Source organism: Stegostoma tigrinum, chromosome 12 (assembly GCF_030684315.1).
Source record: "Stegostoma tigrinum isolate sSteTig4 chromosome 12, sSteTig4.hap1, whole genome shotgun sequence".
Classification (NCBI taxonomy): Eukaryota; Metazoa; Chordata; class Chondrichthyes; order Orectolobiformes; family Stegostomatidae; genus Stegostoma; species Stegostoma tigrinum.
Window position 1 is genome coordinate 32,858,972 of NC_081365.1, and position 17,253 is coordinate 32,876,224.

General features: G+C 37.6%; 1 protein-coding gene across 3 annotated transcripts in view; it reads right to left on the reverse strand.

Annotated features, from left to right (window-relative positions):
• Nucleotides 1-1,093: 1,093 nt before the first annotated feature.
• LOC125457270 (suppressor of tumorigenicity 14 protein-like) overlaps nucleotides 1,094-17,253 on the reverse strand; it is a 132,729-nt gene continuing 116,569 nt past the window's right edge. For 2 of the 3 annotated variants that reach the window (XM_048541259.2, XM_059650271.1), the window contains 3 exons: nucleotides 13,582-13,853; nucleotides 9,262-9,398; nucleotides 1,094-6,635 (listed from right to left, as the gene is read on the reverse strand). In XM_048541259.2, coding sequence (XP_048397216.1) covers nucleotides 6,465-6,635; nucleotides 9,262-9,398; nucleotides 13,582-13,853 — 580 coding nt within the window. In that variant the 3' untranslated portion in view covers nucleotides 1,094-6,464. Of the gene's footprint in view, nucleotides 6,636-9,261; nucleotides 9,399-13,581; nucleotides 13,854-17,253 lie in introns of those variants that run through there. The other variant, XM_048541260.2, reaches the window with a different exon arrangement.

The window sequence follows — 17,253 nt, forward strand, 5'->3', positions numbered from 1 at the left end:
TCCCTCACATCACAACTGAAGAAGGGTTAAAAATCTTGCCATTATGTTTTTAATAGATATTCTAGTAGGGGAGAGTGGTGTGACTGTTAATAAATGATTCAGAATGTCAGATTAATCTGGACGATAAATTAGGCAAGTTGCTATGTCTTATCTGTAATATCGATGCACATAATCCATTAAAAATTGATTCAATGCTGAATTAGTGTGGTAAATCTGGATATTACAACTTAAGAACACAGTTCCATAAATTATTAATCATTATTGGAGATTAGTTGGCAAATATAAGTATCAAATACCAAAGATACACGAGAAAAGGAAGCATGTCATTTCCTGGCAGTTATTCTGTCTTTGATATTTGCATTCTGCCTTGTGGGAAGTTAAAAATTTTATGAACAGTTGCTAATCTGCAAACCATAAAATGGTTACAGCACAGAAAGAGGCAACTCAGCTTGTCATGCCTAAACTGGCCCCTTGCAATGCAATTCACTTAGTTTCACTTAACCAGCTTTTCCCGATAGCACCGCACATTTTTTTTTGCTTTTCAGAAAATGTTTTAATTCCTTAAGTAGTGTCATGATTTAACCAGTCTCAAGCAATGTAGTCCAGATCTTAACAACTTATTTAACAGTTAATCTCCCAATGACACTGGTTTGTGCATATTTAAGCCACATGGAGCAGTCTAATAAGCAGACTCAAATTGTTAGACCAAGGGAAGCACTTTATCACGACAAGTGAACATTAAAACCTTGCCACAGAAATTTGTGATTGCTGTCACGTTTTACTGCGTAGTTGCTAAAATTCTCTAGAAATTTCTGAATTGCATTCATTTCCTTGGATTATCTCCCTTTATCTTCAATGGTTAGACAGTAAAACTACTTAGGAATTTGATTGTCGATGAATAATAACTAACAGGAATGAAAATATCTTTTACATCTGAAATAGGATTGATCAGGTTTGAGTTGATCTTTAAAAGAACTTTATTACGCAAACATAATTTTTATGATCTTTGTTCTGAAGAAACAAAATTTCTTAAATCAACATATAGAAAATCACCTTCAATTTATTGTTTGAAGTTTTTTAAAAGTTTTTGTGCTTCCTGTCACTGTACAGTAGTTAAACATTTTTCCCTGATTATTACATTCCATCTAAAAGGGATGTTCCCTTCATTAAATTGTTATCAAATCTATACCCATTTTCCCATGCTGACGTAAGTTATAATGGAAAACATTACTTCAATGTGACTTCTTGATTATTACTATTCCATTACACAGATGCTTAATAATGACTTTAAATAAAACCTAAAAGGATGATCATTTTCATTATATCTGTAATTAAAACCAAACCTAGATAGGAACTTGGTAAGGTAAGGCAAATCATTTTGTGGATTACACCACTGTGCCATTGCCAATCAAATATATAATTTGCCCCAAAAATCAATCATGCTGACTAAAATCAGATTTTGCATACAGGTTTTGCAATAAACTAGGCTGAAACTCCCCCAGTATGTAAATTTTGTGAAATGTCATCACACACAAATACTTACATTAATATATTTCATATTTAAAACTGACAAAAATCCAGCGTTTGTAAGGACTGTTTACAATTCAAAGAGGATACTACAAGGGTTTAAATAATGAGCAGACCTAACCAGTTCAACAATAAGGGGAATAATCAATGGCTATGATAATGATACAATGGAATTGATTTCAGCACAGATTTTTGGGTGATGGGGAATGATGAATCATGTAGAGCCTATAGTAAGGCCTTTCCGATTTTAACTTTGAGGTATTTTTAGACATTTCATATTTGCCTTCCATCTGACACAATTAATATCTGTCAGTTGACAAACTCTAGATATCACCAGGGATCAAATGCTGGCATAAGGTAACTGGTGACTGGGAATGGAAATTGGAGGGAGGGGTTTCACAAGCTGACGCAGGTCAGAGATGGAATGACATCAGTGGGTTCAGATTTTTAGACTTTAAATTAGGATCGTGCCTAACTCCTCAGGACACTTGGTCGAATTCAAAATTCATCACATGTCACCAGGTAGTGGCGGTCGGTTTGGTAGTTTTTAGGATTAAAATCGATATTAATTAATTAAATTATTCTCATGTTATTTGATGTCCACATACATTACCCAAACTAAAGATACTTTATATCAACACATTAATATTGAGATTTTTATTAGTGTTAAAAGGAAACATCATAAACCTTTTCACCTCATTTATTTGTAGATAATTATAGTTAGTTAGTTTGGGAAGTGGATGCTGAGCTGACCTCTGCAATGTAGTTACTTGCAGAAAATGCCTCAATTTGCTTTCACATGGTACCTTTAGCACTGGGCTTATTTTTGGTATAGTCTAACTTTTGACTCAGGGACTAACCAGATTTCACAACGAAATAGTACAAGCGATCATCTAGATTCTGGCACGTTTCTACTTCATATCACAGACTGTTCATCTGGGATGAGTTCAAGCTAGGCGTAAAAAAAAGTTCTAAAGGGGAACTTGTATCACGTAAGAATGTTTTGCAACTTTCTAGAATTAATTTGAATAAAACAAGATGTTGGCATTGGACGTTATAAGCTCCAAAGAGAAAAGGTTTACATGCAGGAAAGAAAATTTCAAGCTTCATTTAAGTAGTGTAATATAATTAGTGAATAGCTGCTGTCTACCTGAAACCCAAAGGGTAAACACTACTTTTGGACTGATAACTTCATTACTGAAGCTGTTATTGACTTTCTCAACCAGGTTTGTAATGCAGCACAGATTTTAAAGAGTGGCTGGAAAGTACGCATCCACACTACACAACAAACATATTTTTAAAATCTCAAAATAGTTTGATTCTTTCCTTGCTGCTATGGCAGCGCTTCAAGAAGCATTGTCTTGTATCCTAGATTTATGTTCCAGAATGTGGTCATGCCTCAGGCAGTGAGATATCAGGATAGAAGATGAACAACCATCTGGAAGGTTAAGAATTTCGGGTTTGCTTGCTATTCGCAAACCAGTGTTCAGCATTAGAGACTGCAAGGAACATCAAAATCTTGAAGGAGTGCAGAGGGATCACAGCACCCAATGGGCAATGGACGACACAGAAGGGAACATCAATCGTGCAGAAGTACAATTGTTGTAAGGGATTCCATTGTTGGGGGGGAGAGAGACAGGTATTTCTGTGAGCATCACTGAGTCTTGCTTTGCGCGTTGCCTCCCTAGGGGCAAGGTAAAAGATACTACAGACGGCATGCAGATTATTCATGAAAGAGAAGAGAGTAAACCAGACTTTGTGAAGCATGTTGGTACCAATGATACAGGGAGGACAGGTAACAAGGTAATTCAGCCAGCTTTTCAGGCACTGGGTAGGTTAAAAAGTGGGACCTAAAAAGTAATAATCTTTGAATTACTTGTAATTCCACATACTAGCGACAGTAAAAAGAGGAGGATAAGGCAGACAGTAAAAAGAGGAGGATAAGGCAGATTAACACAAAGTCTATGGCATACTGGAGGAGGAAAGGCTTCAGGCTTTTGAAGCACTGCTATCAGTTCTGTGTAGGGGATATCTTTTTCAAAAGGAATGGGGCAGACATCAACAGGACTCTTGGGAAGGTTCAGTAGTGGAGGTGTGTTTGGGGTGGATGTTTATGATAAATTGGCAGAAGATGGGCGTAACATATCAAGGTAAGGGCAAGAGAAATAAGGAGCATGAGGGAGTGTTCGATAATATTTGAGAATAAAGTTGTACAATGTAAGACTAAGGACAATAGAAAGAGAGGTTTACAATGCATGTATGGAAAAAACACAAATGTGGCGAAGAAGGTTAGTGAGGAAAAAACACAAATAGCCATATGGGAATATGATGTTGTGACAATAATGGAAAACTGGCTTAAATGTGGCGAGAACTGTATGCTTAATATTTACAATAAAAGGGATTAAACATAGAGAAGGGAAAACAGGGCATGGGCTAGCAGACTTAATAGGAAATATGTGTAGCATTTGAAAGACAGGATGGCCTTCAGTGGATAAAGACAAAACCAATTTTGTTACAGATGAGAAACAAGTAGGCTACAGGGACTGCAACTAGAGAGAGAGATAAAGCACCAGATCAATAGAGAAATTAGAGACATGCCAGAAGTACAGTGCAGTGATACTGGGATCTTCAACTTATATAATATTGACTAGCATTATGTTAGAGTAAATGTAAGAGATGGAAGAGTTTCTGAAATTTATTCGAAAGAACTTTCTTATCAGTTGTGTCCAATTGGAAAGAAGACACTGCTGGATTTGGTGCCAGGAAATGAAGTGGGCTAAGTATCTGTGGGGAAGCACTAGGATAGGAGTACTTATAATATCACAAATATAGGTTAGTAATGGAAAAGTAAAATGGAACAATCGAAAGTATAACATCTAACCTAGAAGATGACTGACCTCAATAGGATGAGAGGGGAATTAGCCAGAGCAGAAAGAAACCAATGACTGACCATAAAAATGGTAACATGATAATGGGCGATTATTTGATGCATGTGGGTGAACTCTTCAAGTGGGAATTAGACCAAACACAAGAAGTTGAGAGGTGAGTGAAGAAGAAAGTAAGACTGGCAAATAGTTGAGAGAAAACACAGCAATTATCATAAAAAGATCTCAAAGTCTTCCATCAGGATATCAATAAAAAGCAGATATTAAGACATAGAGTGTGCCCTATTAGGGACAAGGACAGTGATATATTCCTGAAAGTATAGGTAGGACTAGAATATTCAACATTTAATTTTGTATTGATACTTACTAAGGAAGAAGATGTTAATAAAATTAGTAAATGTGGAGATGATAGATGTAATAGACAGGGTGAAAATTGTTAGGCAGGAAAGCTGCAAAGGCTGGCTATGTTTTGAGTAGTTAACTTGCCTGGTCTGGGTGTCTAACAACACTGTTTGCTAAGGTGGAGGAAGAGGAGATGGCAGAAACGCATGCTAAAATCTCTAATCTTCCGTTTATGTGGTGGAGGTGCCAGAGTATTACGGATTAGAAGATGTGGCACTCTTATTCAAGAAAGGATGCAATGTCACTGCAACTAATTACAGGTCAGTCCAGTTTAATATCAGTAATGGTAAAAAATTTAGATACAATACTCAGGGAAAAGAACAACAGGCAACCTTGGAGAGATTCACGCTGATTAAGGAGAGCAAGCATGGATTTACGAAAGGGGTATCATATATGACAAATCCAATTAAATTTTTTGATGATGTAACAGAGAATGGTAATGAAGGGAATGCAATGGATGTTGGTGCATGGATTTTAAAAACATTTTTGACGAAATGAAATTGAGGCTCACAGAATAGTGTCATGTCAGACCAGTGACTCCCAATCTTTTCAGTATCAAGGCACACAGACTGCATAATCAAATGGTTTTCCTTTCTCTTCTGCACGTGCAGTGATAAATATCATTTGAGGTTTAGGAGGCGTTTGGAAGTAAGGACTTGAAAATTTGTCATGGCACAAATTTTAAAAACCGCTGGGTTAGATATTTAAAAGTTCGCTTTTCTGATTATTCATGAACGATCTGGATATAGGATTTCAGAATAAAATTTCAAAATTTTCTGATAATACTGAACTTGGAAGTATGGCGAACAGTGAGAATGAGACCACTGACTGCAACAGGATTTCCAGAATGGAAGTAACAAGTAGCAGATAGAATTTAATACAGAATAACATAAGATGGTACATTTTGGAAGAAATATTTTCTTCAAACTTTAAGAAGAGTATATAGGTCCTTGAGGAAATGCACAGGAGATTTCCCAGAAGATCACCAGGGATGAAGGAATATCAACACAAGTTTGAGGAGTTGCATATGTTTTCCTGGTAGAAAGGAGATTGACAGGTGATTTGTGGGGATTAATAACAGATTTAGGTAAGGTAGAGAGTTCCATTAACTGAATGTACGAGGTCTAGAGAACACAGATTGAAGGTTTTGACAAGAGATGTAGTGGTGTGTATTGAGAAAGAACCTGTTTTTCACACAGCAAATGATAACGACCAGGAACTGATGGCCTATGGTGGGGTGGAAGCTGAGACATTCAATAATTTCAAATAGAAACTGAATAGGCACATGGCAGATGTTAAGTTTCAGGGCTGCAGAGATAAAGCAAGGAAGTGAGAATTAGTCAGTTGTTTTAAGGAGTACCACACATGCTCAATACATTAATTGTGCTCATTCTGTACCACAATGTCTCAATGACACTATGACATTCAGTGGGCTATCATTGTGGAGCAATAAAAAGGAGCAATAATGGCCATGTTTAACTTGAAATCAAGTCACGATAACTAAAATTCTTTAGAGCCAAGTAAGTAATGTAGAAGGTAGAATTATAATTAAACATTTGGGTACTTCACTGGTGGAGCAACGTGAGTATTACAGCAGGAACCACTACTTGAATTAAATTAAAATTTGTTTTCAGCATGTAACAATTTTGATCAATTGCTGTTGATTCCCATGTTTCTCTGAATCCAGTCTTGAAACTTTGTAATTCGCGTGTAAACTCCAGGGTGCCCATATCGACCACATCCTTGACCCCAGCTCACAATTCCTGCAAGAAACCACTTTCCTGATGGTTCCTCACAAGCCAATGGTCCTCCAGAATCACCCTGCAGAAAACATGAACAGTATCACCAATATATTTATCAAACCAAAGTTTAGCATTCCTTTGTGATGATTATTCAAGTATGCTTTCTAAAACATAGATCTTCTCCTTTATATGGTTTCTAGACTGTTTAAAAAGTAAATTTCATCAATAAAGAAATGACAGTAAAAATGATTTTTGATTCTGTTAATAGTTTTTCATTCAATATTCTCAGCAATCAGGATGGATCAGCAAGGCTAAAATGTTAACAAGTCTTTCTTGACTGATTTGTGTTTATCAGTATCCAGATATTCAGGAAAAAAAATGTTTTAGAAGTGTCACTTTAGTTTTATTTTCATTCATCAGCAATGTTATCATTTTGTACGTTGCAGTTATCAACCACTGGTGGTTTATGGCCAGGGTTGTTTTTAGTCAATAATCCTCCATTGTATGCTGAGTCTAAGAGCTCAACTAATTATCATTGGTTAGGTATAGACCACTATACAGTCTTAATAAAAAGAGGAATTTTCATACCATTGCAAGGTTGAGTTTCTTGTATGATAGCAATAAGTACAGTTAACATTTACTAGCTGCACATAATTACAACCATCAGGAGCCAGGTATATTATGACTGTCTCTATTGGGACTTCATGCAAGACTGATTGTTTTTCCAACGAAAGACTACGAGCCACCTTCAGTTTGGGTGGAGCTAATACAACTCCAATATTAATTCTTTCAGAACCTTTCGATGATAGATTTTTGTAGAAACAAATTCATAAGTAGTGTGTAGTGTAGCTGATATAAATAAAGTTGACTCCTATTCATAAATAACAATATAACAGTGTCCCTTCCAATGAACTATTCTTTGTGCATGAACAGATATTTCCAGATAAGGAAATTTTGTCCTTCCCAGCAGGAAACCCCTAGACCATAAGCAGGGGGAGGGATAACTATCCGACTTTTGAACTGCTGAAAGAAGACATATTTTTATTAATGATTTTGACTCATATTTTTGTCTCATATACTCATTAATGCAAATCACCAGAATGCCAAAATAAAGGGTAAAAACTTTCATACTGTTTTAAGATGAGAGTGCTGATTGGTTGGCAAGCAGATTGGTAGAAGCCCTCCTCCATGGAGAATACACCAGTTCATGATATCTGAAATTTAACTTTGTTTAAATTTTCAACTAAGCAGATTGACTCTGATTGATCAAGGCATTGTCCTGAGAAATTAAACAGAGAATTATTGCCAAGTATTCTGCTGAGTTAAAATAGGTGTCCACCAATTAGAGCCCATTTCATAACAAATCAGCACTCTCCTTTCAGGCAGCGGTGGTTTCCCCTGACTTTGGTATTTTGGAAATTGTCCTGATGAGTGCAAGACAAAAATATTTGATGAAGTGACTTTCTACAGTAATATTCAAGTTATTACTATTAAATGCTCATTTGACCCATCTTTCCTCAGCCTTGAGCAACAGAAGCAGGTTGCAGATCCTCAACAGTACCTAGGTCAGCTTTTCACAATTGGCAAAGCAGGGGGTTTCTATACATACCATATATCTCCTGTGTTTCCTGCATCTCTGTCCTCACATCCCCTCCCCACAACAGAAACAAAGACAGAATCCCCCTTGGCCATATGTATCACCCCACTAACCTTTGGATGCAATGTATAATTCTCTGCAACCTGCGATCTGACCCCACCCCTATCTGCCTTCCATAGGGTCTGCCCTGTCTGTGGGTCCTCATACACTCCACACTCCCCACCAACCACACCACCCCGGCACCTTTCCCTGCAAACGCAGGAAGTGCTACACCTGCCTCTGTGCCAGCCCCCTCACCTCCATCCAAGGACCAAAAAAAACCTTCCACATCAGACAGAGGTTCACCTACACATCCGCTAATGTGGTGTTCTGCATCTGTGGCCTCCTCTACATCGGTGAAACCAAGTGGAGGCTCAGAGACTGCTTTGTAGAGCACCTGCACTCTGCTCGCAACAAATGACAACACCTTCCAGTCACAAACCAATTCAACTCCCCCTCCCAGGATGTCATGTCCATCCTGGGCTTCCTCCAGTGTCACAATGACACCACCCGGAAACTGGAGGAGCAGCATCTCATATTCCTCATGAGCCTACAACCCAACAGTCTCAAAGTGGACTTTACTAGTTTCAAAATCTCCCCAACCCCAGCCTTATCCTGTGATCAACCCTCCCTCTCATCCCTGCCTCCTTGACCTGACACAACCCGTCCATCTTTTCTCCCACCTATTCGCTCCTCCCACCTCACTGACCAATCCCCACCACTGCACTCACCTGTCACCATCACACCTATTTTACCCAGCCCCACCCCTCCTCTATTTCCCAGCTCCCTTCCCCCTCCCCTATTTCTGAAGAAGGGTCCTGACCCAAAACATTAGCTTTCCTGCTCCTCAGATGCTGCCTGGCCTGCTGTGTTCCTCCAGCTCCACACTGTGTTATCACTGACTCCAGTATCGGCAGTTCTTACCATCTCTGCTACTGGTATAATACTGATTGTATTTTCCGAACATAAAAAAACTTTGGCGATCAATATCACAGCACCACAAATCTATGAAAACTATTGTTGTCAACTGAGCTAAGATCAGATTCAATATAAATATAAATTTTCATACTTCACAGGCATCTACTTGTCCAGTAAGATATCCCGCACAAAGCATTCGTGATGACACAATGTTTCCTATAAAGTTATTGCATGTTGTTTGATTAATGATTCTTACTTCACCCTTTTGAAGGACCAATGGAAGACGACCTGTGAAACAAGAAGTATTTCCTGTTTAGTCGAGAAATGTTTTAAAATTTAGCACTATTGTAAAAAAATTGCATTGGTTGTTCAGATCAGAACTCTGCTCTATGGCTCCATATTGTCTGTTGATAAGCAGAACAGATGCATATAATATTAACAAATAATATTCATATGAATCTCTTGTTCCTCAGCACTAGACTGTGACAAAACTTGATTGAGCAGCTTACTTTTCAATAAAATATAAAACCATGACTATCCTCATGGATATATACTGTGTGCGCTACATTTGGATACGTGATGAATTGAACCATAAGCATTTTGTTAAGAAAAAGGTTGCAAATAGTTTTGAGATTAGAAGACTTCATTTAAAGAGCTTCTGCCACACCCCATAAATGTATATATTTCACTGAAACATTGTGCAATACGTGGATGTTTATTTCTCAAATATATCAATAGTTCTATCTTGCTTTACTGTGAAAAATCTAAATTTCTTTCAACTGTAATGACGCAGAACGATTCACCAGATATTTCTTTACAGTAACATGAAGTCTTTCTTCTGAAACAAAAAAAATGATAGCTTGTTTCTATTTAGCAACTTTGATTCAAGAAAATGTCTAAAGGCTTTTCACTTGAGGGTTACAAACAAAATTCCATGTCCAATGAATAGAGTGATTTAAGGCAGATAGATAAAAACTTGGTAAATGAGATAGAATTTCAGAGACAGGTGTCAGCTATGGTTCAATGATGGCACCTTTGCCTCTGAATCACAAGGATCTGAGCTGAATCCTACTGTAAGTCTTAAGCACAAAAATCAAGAGTAATGGTCTGATGTCGTACTGTTGGAGATGCTATCTTTCCAATGAACTATTAATCCGAGGTCCCATGTTCCTACTCATGTGGATGTAAAAGCTCCCATGACTATTTTTGCAGAAGAATTATTCCAAGAGTCCTGTTCAATATTCATCCCTTACACCAAACAGAGACACAGAAGCTGGTTAGTATCACACTGCTGGGAAACTGCACAGTTTGGCTTTCTCGTTTCTTACATTTCAACAGTGAGTACACTTCAAACATATTTCGTTTGCTGAAGAGGACGTGAGAAATCCAGTGGTCATGGAAAACAACTTATAAATGGAAATCTTTTTTTTTAAGAAATTACTTGAGGAAGGAACATATGGTAGACTGGTGGAAAGATCTCTGGATGGGATTCCAGAGCTTAAGGTCTAAGCAGCTGAACACACACCGACCAACAACTGAACAATTAAAATTGAGAATGCTGAAAAAAACAGAATTAGATATATGTAAGTATTTTGAAGGTTTTGGGGAGCCAAAGAATTTTATAGGAATAGGTGAGATCATGCGAGAATTTGAAAAGGGTTAAAAATTAAAATCAGGGTATTGCTTAAGCAGGACCCAATGCAGCTGAGGCAGTGCCAATGTCCAGAATGTTGCAGATTTGGAAGAGGTGGTGTTTATAACCAATGTAAACATGTGACAGAAGCTAGTCCTGATGTTACCATGGTCATAAACAATTCCCAATGTTTATAAGGGAGGCAATGGATAGTGATACTATCACAGATTGCCAAGTAATATTTTGGGAACCCAGGTTCAAATCTAACTGTGGCGGACAGAGGAATTTGGATTCAATAAAAAATTTGGACTTAATACTTTAATGACCATGAAATCACTGTCGATGATCAGGAAACACTCATCAGGTTCACTAACATCCTTCAGTGAAAGAAAGTGTCATCCTTACCTGACTTGGCGTACATGTGCTTCCAGACCGTCAGCAATGACTTTCAACTGGCCTCTAGGCTATTAGGCATGGGCAATAAAAACTAACCTAGCCAGTAATGCCCTCATCACATGGACGAATGATAAAAATTCTAAAGAAAAATTAGTATTCATCAAGAACGAGGCGATGTTTCAGGCAATCCTGAATTGTTGGTTCCAATATTTTTAAAAATTAAGATTTTGGTTTTTTTTCACGTATTTATGGAATGCTTTAACAAAATCCAATTATTAGATACCACATAGAAGAGACTGGTCCTAGTATTAACTCAGAGACACCTTGAAGTGGAGTCGCTTCACATCATGCAGGGAAGCCTAACGAAAGTTCCACAGTGGTTTTCTTGTTGCAATTATGAGGTTTACAAGATTGCTATGTTTTGGAATTGTGTCCTTAACTTAAAGCAAAGCAAAGGGATTCCTGTGGCCTGCTGTCGGCCTGGTTAACAATAGGCCTTGGTAAGTTAGAGGTCAAAGGGAGGTGAGTGAGCTACTGGGGAAACAGTGTAAAGTGTTTGCAGCTGGAGACAATGACGCAAGTCTCTGAGTTCTAAACAGGTAGGCTCAGAGTCTCCAAAAGCCCCAAAAAGATGTGGAAAGTATTGGAATAAAAAGTGATACAGTCATCTGTTGATTTATTTCTAAGGTTAAAATAGTTGACTGTATGCAGGCCGGGATGTTTTGGGATGGATGCAAAACTGCCGTTTTTCAGGTGAAATTACAAGCTTCCTTATAAATCAATGGATTTCACTGACAGATGGCAAATTGTGCGGTCAGCAGAGAGAAGAGATTCTTGGCCTTGTGAACTACCACAGCTGGATGTTAGAGGAAAACAGTCTCTTATCAAACAGAAGCATACCAAAGCAATTTAAAGATTCTGGGAAATTTGGCCTGGCATGTCTAGAAGACTGGAATCATCAGGGCAGTCTTCAATGTTGTAGTATATTTAGGAAACTCTTCAAAAAAAAAGTGAAGTACCTGGAGGCAGTTGCTTGAAGACACTGTTTGGCAAAATGGGAAAATGTCGAAAGCTGGGGACCATTCCCAGCTTGGTTTGCTATAAAGGCTATAATTACACAGAGTGTGCAATGCCTGGTAAACAAGGGAACATTCTCTTCTGTTGTTTCAAGTCTAGGTTGTCCACAGAAATTAAATGCTGAAGTCAATGAACTGCAACTGCCTTCCTGATATTCTCTCATTTTTGCCATACCTTCCACACCCAAGCCCACATGCTTCTTCAAATTACAGCTACTGTCCCATTGCTCTACAAGGAGGAGATAATTCCTTTGAGCACAAAATACAGTGTATAGTAAATCCAATAGCTGGGTAAACATAGAACGATTAAAAATCACATGGAGATCATTTGCCACATTATTTCCTTACTCGCTGTGAGAGTAATTTTGATAGACTCATTGCACTGTCTTTTCCAAGGATATTTATCTAATTCTATTTTGAAAACTATAATTCAATCTGTCTCCACCACTCTCAGGTAATGGATTCCAAAATCTAAAGACCTGCTTCTGAAACTATTTTTCTCATACTTCCTCTCATTCTTTTCATTTGTATCTTCTATTTTTTGACCTTTCCACTGGGGGAAACAAATGCACACCATCTGTCCAAATCGCTCAGAATTTTAAACACCTCAATCAAATTTCATCTCAATCTTCTATTGTCTAAAAGCCCCAGCTACTTCATTCTATCCAAGTAGCTGAAGTCCTCATCCCTATAACTATTCTCATAAACCTTTTGTGCAGCCTCTCCAATATTTTCATTTGCATATGCTAAGTGCAGTTCATTCTTTTTTTTGGAAGTCTATCTACACAACATTAAAGGCATTACCCACATCAATGCTCTCAATTACCCCATCAAAAACCTCAATCAAGTTAGTTAAATAGTATTTGGCCTGAAAAAATAAATCCATTATCAGGAATGACACTGTGAGTATTTGTGTATGTGTGTGTGTGTGGCATTTAATGTGCTTGCAGTTAATCACTTTCTGTTCTTCATGTGATTTTTCAAGTTGTACTGGATAATTAACAAAACCGATTGACTCGTGATAAAAACTGAAAGAACTGCAAATAATGCAAATTAGAAAGAAAAACAGAAATTGTTAGACAAGCTCTGCAGATCTGACAGCATCTGTGGAGAGAAATCAGAGTCAATGTTTTGGGCCAAGTGACCCTTCCTCAGAACTGGTTCTAAGAAAGGGTCACTTGACCTGAAATGTAAACTTGGACTTCTCTCCTTAAATGCTGCCAGATTGGCTGAGCTTTTCTAGCGATTTCTGTTTTTGCAATCGATTCCCTAATTCCTTTCAGCTTGTAATACATTTGTTAACAAAAAGGCATTTTAATCCAATGAAAATATTGTTGGAAATAGCTTTAATTATAACTAAACTTACCTTCTTCTTGCAGTAAACCCCAACCAGTAATATAACATTTTCGATTTGCAGGAAACACATGTAATGCTGATGGAAGACACACTGGTTGAATGTAATTATTGTACACTACAGGGTCTGAAAGTTCAAGCAAGGCTATATCATAGTCCATTGTGAAATTATTAAATTGCTCATGAATAAGCATCCGTTTAATCAGTCGTGTTTCTACAAAGCTTTCCGAAAAACTTTGGGAATGAAGTCCAATGTATGCTTTCCATAATAGTCGATCAGAGTACCTGTCATAAAAAAAGCAAAGCATGTTCTAATTTTAACCACTAAAATAAATTTGTGGGTCAGTAGTGAAAAACACGCATAGATATTTTGAATTTGTACAGAAAAATATTGGCTATGTTATATAATAGTACAATGAGTATTTGAAAAGAATTCTGAATATAATTAAAGAAACATTGAAATGGCCTCTATTCATAACTGGCACATTGAAATGGTCACAATATAAACTTTCAAAAAATATATTATTGAAAATGGAATTAACAAGAGATTGAAAATGGAATTAATGCAAGCTTTTTTTAAATTGAAAGACATTGCCTGGCTGCTGATCCATTCTAAACATGAAATCACTAACTTACAGTTATATTGACCTTTTAATGTAGGAAAACGGGCTAAGCAGTTTGACAGAGGTAAATTATTGACTAAATCAAAGGAGGAGAAATTAGAAGGGTAATTATGTATCTCGTTAAAAAGCAAGGATCTCAGCAGTGTTTAATAGGGACAGTAAAATTTTGAAGATTTCCATAGTCTGTGACAGAAGACTAGAGCCAAGACTTTAGGCCCTAATTGAGGAAAAAAGTTGATCTCACACCTCTGGACGATATTGCTAAGAAACATCACGCAGAAGAGGAAGTAGCCAAAGGTAAATTAATTGGAGAAGCTTCTTAGGCAATATTTTGCATGTGACGACTTTAGAGGAGATACTTAGTTAAGAGCAGAACTAAGCATGGACAATCTAGCTGAAATAAAAACAAAGTGCTGGAAATAATCAGCTGCTCTGGCAGCATTTGAATGACAGAGTTAACGTTTTGAGTGGTATATGATCTTTCTTTCAAACTGCAGGAGGGGTAGTGATATACTTTTGAAAGAAGGAAAGGAAGTAAAGAGCAGAAGGGTAGGCCTGGGATAGGGTGGTGGGGGGGAATAAATGGCAAAAATATCATGAACTAAAGACAAATGGTTGTAGTTTTATTCAGTATAGTATTTGTTCAGAAAGATTATAAACACCAGAATAGCATTCAGGTTGATACTCCTTTACCAGAGCCAGAAAATCAGGTGTAATAAATTTTAATCAATGCGATGGGGTGCAGGGTGATGGGAATTAAAAACAAAACAGAAGACATATGATAAAGTGGAAAATCAAAAACTTCTCTCAAAGAGTAATGAATCTATGGAATTCTTTACCATAGATCGCTGCAGAGACTTGGTATTAAGTATGATCAAGGCTTAGATAGACAGATTTTTTTTGTCAGTAGCTAAGAAAGGATCATGGCAAAGAGAAAGGAAAGTGGAGGTGAGGATGATCAAATCAGCCGTAATCTCATTGAATATCAAAGTAGATTCAATTAACTGAATGGCCTACTTGTGGCTCCTGTGTATATAGTAGAACATAGAAAAGTACAGCACAGTACAGGCCCTTCGGCCCACGATGTTGTGCCGTGGAATAATCCTAATCCAAAAACAAAATAACCTAACCTACATTCTCCATGTGCATGCCCAGCAGTTGCTTAAGTGTCACTAATGAGCGTTTGATTTCTCTCAACAGATGCAGCAACACCTGCTGAGCTTAACCAGCAATTTCTGTTTTCATAACTTTTGGAAGTTCCTGCCTAATACCATGAAAATTGTTTTTTTTTCCAATTTAACTTTTTGATCAGTCTGTCCTTTTCCATAATTATTTTAAAACTGATAGAAGTATGATCACTTGCCCCAAAGTACTCCCTTCCTGCCACCTCAATCATTTGCCTGCCTTATTCCCAACAGGTCAAGTTTTGCTCCTTCTCTTGTACGTACATCCACAGACTGAATAAGAAAATTTTCTTTCACACACTGAACAAATTCCTTCCCATCCCACCTCTTAACACTATGCCAGGCCCAGTCTATGTTTGGAAAGTTAAAATCCCCAACCATTACAGCCCTGTTATTCTCACAGATATCTGAGATCTCCTGACATATTTTCATCTCAATTTCCCATTGACTACAGGGGGTATCAGAAAAGATAATAATGGGATAAATAGACAAACAAAATATGGATCTAGAGGAGTTGTAAACAGAAAATAGCGGAAACATTATCAATAGCTATGTTATTAAAAGCGCAAGGTTATGATCTGAAATTACTGAATATAGTGTTGAGTTTGGAAGGTTATGGAGAGCAATCACATCGTAACAATAGTCTATGTATTTGTGTGAACATATGAGTCAGTCAGAATCAGAAATGAAGAATTGTTCAATATCTTTAAGAATGACTAATTGTCAAACAAATTTAAAGCTCCAATCCACAAGGAAGCATGAATTTCCTTGACACCACAGATCCTGAAATGCTGGCACTGTGGTAATGTCTATGAACTAACAAAAAATAGAAACATAGAATCATCAATTACAGGAGCAGGAGAAAACCATACGGCCCTTTGAAACTGCTCCATCATTCAATATAATTGTGGCTGATCATCCAACTCGGTATCCTGTTTCCACTTTCTACCCTTTAGCCCTAAAAATTGGATTCCTTTAACCCTAAAAATTATATCTAACTCCTTCTTGAAAACATTAAATATTTTGGCCTTAACATTTTCCTGTGGTAGAAAATTCCACAGGCTCATCACTGTCTGGGCGAAGAGGCTTCTCTTTTCTGTACTAAAAAGTCTAACCCGTATCCTTAGACTGTGGTTCTGGGCTCACCAGTCATCAAGAATATCCTCCCTGCCCAGAGGCCAAGACTGTGATCTGGGGAAATAGATTCAAATCTCACTGCAGCAGCTTGCGCAATAAAATCTGGATTTGAAAACTAGTGTGCTGAACAGCCTGACAGCCTGAGCTTCTACACAATGGCAGAAATCTTGCAAGAATCCCAATTTCAGTGTGTATGGAGTCTTCAGACACGGTATTCTGAAAATGTGAGAGTGGTCGGGTTATGAACATTATAATTGGGGCCACAATGATGAGCCTTCCCTGATTCTGTGAGAGCTTTGTTAGAGATCAGACTGTGGCTATTTGGTTTGGGGTTCAAGAACATCCTCAAGACAAGAAGACAGTAATAAGAACTTTGAAAGTATTAATTATTCCTCCCACTTTATTCTCAGAAGGAGCAGCTTAGAGGTACAGGCCCATTAAAGTGGCACTGATTCAAAGTATTATACAGATGCTGTCACAAGATAGCCTATCTGTTCCTCCCCACACTTTCACTGAGGGCCTTTGTTGGTGCCTAGCTGTCAATTAGGCCTGACTTCCACTTCAGCAGTTCAGGTTCTGCTGTTTGTAGCTGGAACTTAGAGCAACAGCTGTTCAAGGCTGTCCACCAAGGCCAACTTAGGAATCTTCAATATAAGTTCAGTAGCTTTCCACATCCCTTGCTGTAGTCAAAAGGAAAGCATCATGTAAGAGCACTAAGCGCAGGTTGGTAAACACTTAAAA